The sequence below is a fragment of the Cupressus sempervirens genome, chromosome 7 (assembly GCF_028749045.1).
Source record: "Cupressus sempervirens isolate cs-2001-9-10 chromosome 7, ASM2874904v1, whole genome shotgun sequence".
Taxonomy (NCBI): domain Eukaryota; kingdom Viridiplantae; phylum Streptophyta; class Pinopsida; order Cupressales; family Cupressaceae; genus Cupressus; species Cupressus sempervirens.
In genome coordinates this window covers 130,137,395-130,146,287 of record NC_143124.1, presented here as the reverse complement: position 1 = coordinate 130,146,287, position 8,893 = coordinate 130,137,395, and the positions used below count along the sequence as shown (strand labels likewise).

The window sequence follows — 8,893 nt, the reverse complement described above, 5'->3', positions numbered from 1 at the left end:
TCTTCCGTGAACTCATTGCTTTGCACATGAAGTATATTTAGTTTTCTTGAGGTTCACATTAGCTGATGAGCGTACTCTTTGAAGGCCACAAAAGTAGCTAGAGGTTGTAACCCTCTAATTTGTATTTCTTTCTGAATGAAAAATACCAGAATACAAGCTATTTCAGTCAACTCTGCCGCAAGCAGAGGCAGACAAAACAACAAACTATTCTTTTTATGATTTCACTAAGAAATAATTAAATGGGAGCCACTAATACATTTACCTGGAAATGCAGTATATTATCAATCTATTGTGGACGCCAAAGCCGATATGATGAGTGCTCACTTTCCATCTCTCTTGCCATGTCCCTCAGATGATCGTGCATCGGTATCTTCTTCTTAGTGAAGGTGTTATGTTTCTCGGAAACCAGCTCCACAAGACACTTATTTACAAGTGTTTGTAAACCGTGCAGGCCACTCCAACCCGATCCATCCCACAGTGCTATAGCTGTGCTTTTACACTCGCTGATGAGAAAACAAGCCACATCCAAGAACATCTCTCTATCTTCTTTATCCAGAGCATCATAGCTAACCTGTAGTCTTTTTGTGATGTCGCTAGGCAATATTCTTGAGATTTTATCTAATTGGGATTCCTAGTAAGCAATGGAATCCTCACCATGTAGCTGTCCCCCTAATACCTTCAGAGATAAAGGCAGACCATCGCAAACCTTGACAAATTTGTCAACCAGAGTGTCAAATCTGGTGGGTGGAGAAGACTTCTGGAAAGCATGCCTGTAGAATAAATTCTTCGCTACTAAGCTCTCAAGTCTTGGCACTTCGTAAATGTTTGAGATACCCATCAATTTAAGAACATCCCTTTTCTGGGACGTCACAATTACCATACTTCAGAATTCGAGGTTGTGTTTATTTGGCAAAAGAGCATACAACTGATCGATGTGATCCACGTCATCCAAAACAATGAGGGCCCGAACAGAGCTCAAACGATTTTTGAGTACAACTTTTCCTTCGTCGACACCGTCTAATGTTAAATTTTCAACGCCAAGGTCTGTAAGAAGCTTTTTCTGCTTCTCAGGCAGAGCATTTCTAGATGTCGCATCCCGCACGTCGGGAACAAAACCGCATTTCTGAAATGAGCAAAAATTTCGGTTGAAGAGCTCTATGGCCAAAGTGGATTTCCCAATACCACTGATGCCCACGATCCCCATGAGTTTTTCACTGTCTTCTTCACTTGTGACTGATTCGACGAAGCCTTGTACTAGTTCATCCAAACCAAGTGGATATTCTGCTACATGTATGGCATCTATTTTCATTAATCCCAATGCTCTATTCACAATGTTCTTCAAAACTTCGGCCTCGTCCCTAAACATTATGGGCGAAAAATAAAAATCAAAACAAAATACACAACACAAATTAAGTAGAACCTATATATTGTAGAATCTGAAAACAGGTAAAAAATAGAGAGTATAATACAGCACACAAAAAAAAATTATTTCCACGCACTAATTAAAATTACATTACAATCATTTAAAACGACTATATGGCGTGTTCTCCAACGCTACAAACTCCTTCTACGCAGATATTCACTCTATCATAAACAATGCAAACTGATACAATTTTTTCAGTTTCTCTTGCATGAGCAGCTAAATATTAAAGAATAAATAGAATACAAAAAATTATCAATCCCTCATGCATCACTTTTCTCAACATATATGGAAGACAGAACTTGACTATCGAGGAGAAAGAGAAACAATACATACTTATTATTGTTAACCTGTAAGCTGGAAAGAGATGAAATTTTGTGTAGTGCCGCTTTCCACTGATCGAGCCTTTCCTTGGTGTATCTACCTTTCTTTGCATGTTGTGAGAATGCATCGGCATATATTCCTTTTCCTTGATCTATATATCTGAGATCAGAGGGATCAACATGATAGAAAATGGGAACGATTGTAGCAGGGACTCTGATTTTGAGCATGTAAGCAAGCTCATCCAGACACCATGAGGATTGGGCATAGTTGGGAGAGAAAATGGACTATCAAGGGTTTCCTCAATTTTTTTGGCGAATGTGTATTTCGTATCGCTTCGGCGATGGTTAATGAAAATCTGCCAGAGCTCCATGGACGCAGACTCGGAGAATGTTGGAACTGGTCAAATATGTTTTGGCGATCAGCCTCATGTAGCGTTTGTCGGCTGAGTTCAATAGCTCGCATAAACCTGCGGAATGGAATGAGGCAGATCTGTACCAAGATGTTTAGATTGGACAGACACCATTCCTGCAACAATTTAGGGATCTCCATTAAAAAGTCCCCATTTTGCCTGGGCCTTGAAGAAGGTTCAAGCTACTCAAAAGCGTCTTCCAGTTCAGGCTGCTCAATAGTGTCTTCGAGCTTAGGCTGCTTAGAATTGAAAGCCATTTCAAAGGATCCAAAATATCCTTAATACAGAGAAGAGACAGAACCACGATCGCAAATAGAGGGAAAGAACGCTATGCGAGAAGAAAATAAAGATTTGGAGAAGAAGAAGAGCGAAAACATAGAAAACGGCCTGTCCAAAACTGCCTGAGTTCGTACAACTTTTTACAAAGAAGCGTCTCTGTTGAAGACGGCTACCTACAGATGCGGCCATGTTTGCGTAGATTGCACCATACATAAAATAGCATTATTATAATTGCAACAAACGTACGTATATAAATAGTCTAAATTAATAGATGGTAACATGGATGACAATGGATGACCATGCAAGCGCTCTCGGGCACCGGCTATCTAATTGATTATTTTTAATGTATCATGCACATTTTAGGCATCATGGCATACGTAGGCATTATGGCTGTAACAAGTGATGGAAGTGGAAGTAAAACATCTATGAGAACCATGCACTATCTTATCTTGCAACTGTGAGGCAACTTAGGGAAAAATACCTGATTTAGAGGAAACAGTTTCCCATACCATATAGATCAAAACACCTCATATAGGGAAATATTTAATATTCACCCCCAAAATCAATCAAAAAGATTTAAATATAAATTGATATAACATATATTCAGTAATCTTGAACTTTCAGAGTTCATCATGGAATTTTTTTATTTTTATTTTTTAAATTTGCAAGTCAAAAATCATACTCATAATCTTCTGAATAAAGCATAACCAAATCTTAGAAATATTATGTAGTCTAAGAGTCTTGCAGAATTACTATTGTAATTGCTTGATACTTGGACAACATGACATGTTGGATGTAATCTTATGATTCTATTATGAGAAATTGGTGTTTTGTGGATCTGAATATCTCTGTTATTGTTATATTATGATATTTGGTTAATTGTTGATGGCTAGGATTTGGGCATTCTCCTACCTTTTACAGCATCAGTTTTACTTCTAAATGTTATTTAAAAATTAAAATGATGTAAAGATAGACAAAGTTTAAGAGAGATTTAAAACATAAAATATAATATTAATTTAATAACTATATTTAAATATCAACGCATTTAAGAAAGATAGATCTAAAATTTATATATAATACATCTTCACCAATCCATAAAATAACAAATATAAAATAAATTTAAAAATAATATTATTTATTTTGAATTTTTCTAAACTAATATACAAATTTTTTTTATGTTATTATTACTTATTGCAATTGCTCTCATATATTTCTATTTTATCTTTTCAATGAATTATAAGTATATCAAATATGATTTAAAATTTTCAATTGTTGATTGCTAATAAGTAAGCCAAAATACATAACAATAAACAAGCATTCACTTAATTGAGAATTAAAGTCAATTGAAAATGTCTCAAGTAAATAGAAAAGCGCGGCTTGGAGACATGTGGTGGATATCTGTCTACTAAGTACAAAATATCTGTCTATTCTTCAAATGTACCTTCTTTGTTGATCTCGTCAAGGATAATAATGAGAGTGACAATAAAACTCTTACTTTTCTTTTCTCCTTTTCTTCTTTATAATCAAATTTTCATCTATGATCAAATTTCTGTGCCAGACCAAACCATGACATCCATCAGACCATCATGTGAAAGTATTATTACAAATACATCTTGAAGAATTCTCACTATATCTTCAATCACAACTATATCTTCTAGAATTCTCACTATCATTTTCTAGCACAGGTGGATTAGTTCATGTTAAAGTTGTCAATAATCTTTAAGATGAGTTAAGTGCAAGGCAAAATAAAAGAAGAAATAAATTAATGAACAAAAAAGAGAGGAAAAATAGGAACATATAAGAAGATACAACAAAAACATGAAGCACACCATGATGGTTACAAATTCAATTTCATTATAACTTTCAACAAATAGCACAAAAGCAGTGTGTGTTCTAGAAGCTTTCTTTACTATAACCTTAATGTAAACTTTTCAAACATGTAATATGTTCACACACCAAGTTATAAACATATAAAATCTTCTATTTTGTACCAAACTCAAATTCATATTCTATTTTTCCCAAAAGAGAGGGACTATAGAGCTAGGGGAGACAACCAAGTAGCCGCCCAAGCTAACTTCGAGAAACTAAGACTTCTAATCCATATGTTAAAATTTGTCAATTTTTTTCAATGAAGCGCCATAGGTGAGTGAAGAGCTTAAATCTAATCCTTTAGATTTTCCACATTTACGAAGCTCACTGTAGAACTTGTGGAGTGTGAGGTGGTCTAAAAGTGTCATTTTCAAATGTTCAACCATAACCCATTATGTTCATACCCATATGAGCACTCACCAAAAATAAAGTACTTTTTGCACACATGAACCAATCAAGCTAAAAAATGGTCGAAACTATTAGTACTTGTGTGATTACTATTAGTACATATGCTATCATTTTTCAAACTTTTGTGAACAATAATTGAGAGAATCTATAACAAGAGCTCCAGGAGAGTTTAAGTCCCCATCTTATGTTATAGGTGAAATATATTACAATTTTTTAATAGTATAAAGTATTTTAATATAAGTGCAAGGAGGAGATTTTTGTAAGATAAATTATTCTATATCATGTAATTTTGAGAAAATTAACGTAACAATGATGAATTAATTTAATATAGCAATGTTAAAAATATAATGTGAATTGATTAATAAGTGTATTGATAATTTGATTTTAATAATGTAATGATGAAAAATTCAAAAAATTAATAATAAATATAAATATGATTTGTGAAGAAAATAAATTTATATTTGCATTCAAATGTTACTTTGAATTTTGAACTAAAAATAAAATTATAAAAGCAATTAAGTTGTGAGTTTTGAAAAACTTCCTCTAATTTTCACTCAATTATTCCAATTAATATAATTAATCTTTAATTGAATTTATTTTAACTTTTCCTTAATCTGAAGTTTTTTATTGGCTGAGTTGAATTTTGCAAAAGATTTTATTATTTTTTCAATTGAAAAAAAAAACAATTATAGAATTTCTAAAAAATTTTGAAAAGTTATTTTTGAAGAGTATCGAATATATCGTTTGCTGTTTAAACGTTCCCATGTATGAACATACGAATCTTCAAATACCATGGTTTGCCCAAAGCTATAATGGAGCTAAAGATTTTTTCCCTTTGTACCCAAGATATGAGGAAATCGACATTTTAATCACAAAGTTAAATAGTTGTACATTTAGATCATGTTGATGAGTAAGTTAAAATAAAATAACTAGCCACAAAGACCTTTAAAGGCTTGGCATTTATGCAATAAATCATACCTTACTCTAACATCGTGTCCCATTGCATTGAAAGCCAGGCACCCTTGGTAGACAGAGAAGACAAATTAAATAATTTATTTTATCATTTTTAATTAGCCACATTGCATGTGAAATCTTCAAATGGCTTGTCGAGTACGAGGGCAATTCGACACAAAATCCAATATTAAGATCTTCAACAAAATGTGTCTGTAAATTTATTCTTCAATGCTGTGGATTGATTACGATTTGACAGCTGAGGAGATGACATAAATAGCTAGTAAGGTACTTGGAATTAATCTCCAATAAATCAACTGCATTAATAATCGAACCTGCTGCCATCAAATTACAATCTTGTCAACTCTGTCTACAAATGTTGATTTTTTCTCAATAATAATATTCATAAAATGAATAAAACCTCAGAAAAATAGTATTAGCCAATAATAAATTTATAATTAGCATATAATAATTTTTTTTTTAATATAATTCCTCAAACTTTGCATTATGATAGGCTATTACCAAGAAAAAAGAAATTAGGGGGTGAAAACAAAACATTAGTTCCCTACCTTTTTGACTAATAATAGACATAGTAGTCATTAAAATGTGGGTCACTATTAGATCATCTCACCTAGTCCAATGCTGACTGGTGAACCATTTCTAATAAAATAATAATAATTAAATATAATTATTTTACCTACCGACATGGAAAAAAGATCGCAGTTCAACTCTGCACAAGAATGCTCACTGGAAAGTTTTAGAGGAAGGATTTTGAAAGTTGGGGAAAGGTGGAACCATGGATGTAAGGGGAATCAAAATTCTTATCAATAGTCCTCATCCGGTAAAAGTCACAGAGGGAAGATTCAATGTATGAAGAGAAAAATAGTGGACATAGAAAAATTCTTTACCACTGTCGCATTGCAGGATAATTCTTGACTACAAAGGTTTAATTAACTGCAGGTCAAACCAAGATGGATAGCTGTGGGCCTACTGTTCGAAGGTGAGATATTTAATTTGAAATATTAGTGGGAAAGGGACACAATACAACTTGACATGCACTAGAATGAGTAAAATGAAAAACAAAACATTCCTCTCTTCGAGGGTTTGGAGAAGAAGCCTATGTTGTTGATACAATTAATTTTAATATCTCTTTCTATATTGTAAAAGTAATTTTTTTAATTAAAACTAATTAATATAAAGAATCAATATTCTAATTGATTGTAGATTTCTCATTTTTTTCATAGTAAAAGGGAAAATGATCTAGTAGTCTCCTATGCTAACTTTGGGAATCTAATGCTCCTAATTCATATGTCAAAATTTATCATTTTTTGGGTGAAGCTCCATAGGTGAGTGAAGAGCCTAAAGCTAATTTTTCAATTTTTCTATATTTATGGAGCTCTTTGTAGACCTTGTAGAGTGTGAGGTGGTCTAAAAGTGTCATTTTAAAATCTTCACCAAAAATTTAGAAGTGACCATTGGAACATGGGTGACACCCAAAATCCAGAAGTGACCATTGGAATATGGGTGTCTAATGAGTTTTCTACCCTACAAAATCAATGTAGGATGCAGATCATCCGTTTTCACTCATTATTCATAGAATCTTTGTTATTACATGACTTGTACATACCAATTTACAAAACCCTAATTTACACTAAAATTGTAGACTTATTCACTACTTTCTCTCCAAAGAATTATTAGTTGTTTGAGTAGGTCGAGTGTATGTGTACCTCACACATGTAGGAGCTCAATTTATTTGAAAAATGTAAAATGCCTTACACCCATATTTTTAGGCTTTAATTTCTCCATCTTTAAATTTATTGAATATCAAATTACATGTTTAGTTATTAGTCTTGTTTGTTTATTTAGATAGTTTTGAAAATTATATAGTTATTTTTGTGAGATCTAATTTGATAGGTATTGATTTTTCCAATAATGAAAAACTAGAGATTGCACTCCAACAAAGTGCAATGGTTATGCCAATAGGGAGATATACTTGGATAATATATTGAAGGTAATGGAGAAAACTATTTTTGAGCATTTTGTAAATATTTCAAATAGAAATATTGTTTGTGTATATAGCATAAGATGGGTTAAAAATGTTTTTTGTTGACCAAAAAGTGAAACTTTTTAATTAGACACAACTGATTTGAAATCTTGGCCTTGTCTATGTTCCTCAAGATTTAGTTCACTCAAGGGAAATGGCACCACAAAACCATCATTATTTTAGAAAACAAGTATTAAACATACCTAACCCCATATCAAACTTATTTTTGAATGTTTAAGTTGTGGAAGAGTCACATGGTTATCCATAATGGCTAGGAGAAATGACCCAATATTTTGACTTTAAAGTTGTTATTACAATGATGACTACCAAAAACTGAATGAAATGCACCCTTTGTTGCAAAAATAAACCAATGATGCAATGCCATGTTAGATGTGCAAGTATGTGTACCCTTTTTGCAAGACCATTAATCTTAATTTTTAATTGGGTTGTTTTGGCCAAGTTGAAAAAAGCATGCTTATGTGGCATCATAAGTGATGATGTGAACTTGAAACCTTTATATTATAAGAATATAATTCACCAAGTAAGATGTTGTAAAAAGTTGGGAGTGATATGAAATTTCCAAGATTTTGATAAGTTCAAAGTTAGGGTGCTTGAGTATCAGGGTTTTTCAACTATCAAACTCAAATTTAAGTGGGGATGGCGTGTATAAAAAATATTAAAATTGCAAAATGTTTAATTCAATTTGCAATTGGATGGCAAGAAGGAGCTAAAATAAATAGAAATTCTAGAAAATACACTTCAAGTTTAGATTAAATTAAAAATGATCCTAATTGAAGCCCACCAAACTAAAATATCTAATGGACAATAAATAATCGCAACAAATGTAATACATTTTCCAAAGGTGCAAGTACAAAGACACTTTCATAATCACATATCATATTTTATATTAAAGGCCATTGGTAAACCTTATGCTCATTCAAGCAACAACATGAGACTTACAAGATTATTCAAGATCCTTATGAGAAACCACACCAAAATAACAATTGGAAGACCAAGTGTCACAACTTAGAATTTCACAAAGGTGCTTGTCTTTGAATTTCAACCAAGATTTCCACAATGGGAACTCATTGCTTCAACCAGCTAAGATGAACCCCTTGGACAACATATAACATATTTTTAAAACATTATGGGCTTAGTATAACCTACATATTATATAGCATATTAAAAG

At 32.4% G+C, this 8,893-nt stretch overlaps 1 protein-coding gene across 1 annotated transcript; it reads right to left on the bottom strand.

The window, feature by feature from the left end:
* Positions 1-883: 883 nt before the first annotated feature.
* Positions 884-1,971, bottom strand: LOC149545836 (disease resistance protein RPV1-like). The gene is made up of 2 exons (XM_089793846.1): positions 1,757-1,971; positions 884-1,358 (listed from the first exon to the last, which is right to left on the bottom strand). Exons 1-2 carry the CDS (start codon positions 1,969-1,971, stop codon positions 884-886), a joined length of 690 nt encoding a protein of 229 aa, XP_089649972.1.
* Between the last annotated feature and the right edge of the window lie 6,922 nt (positions 1,972-8,893).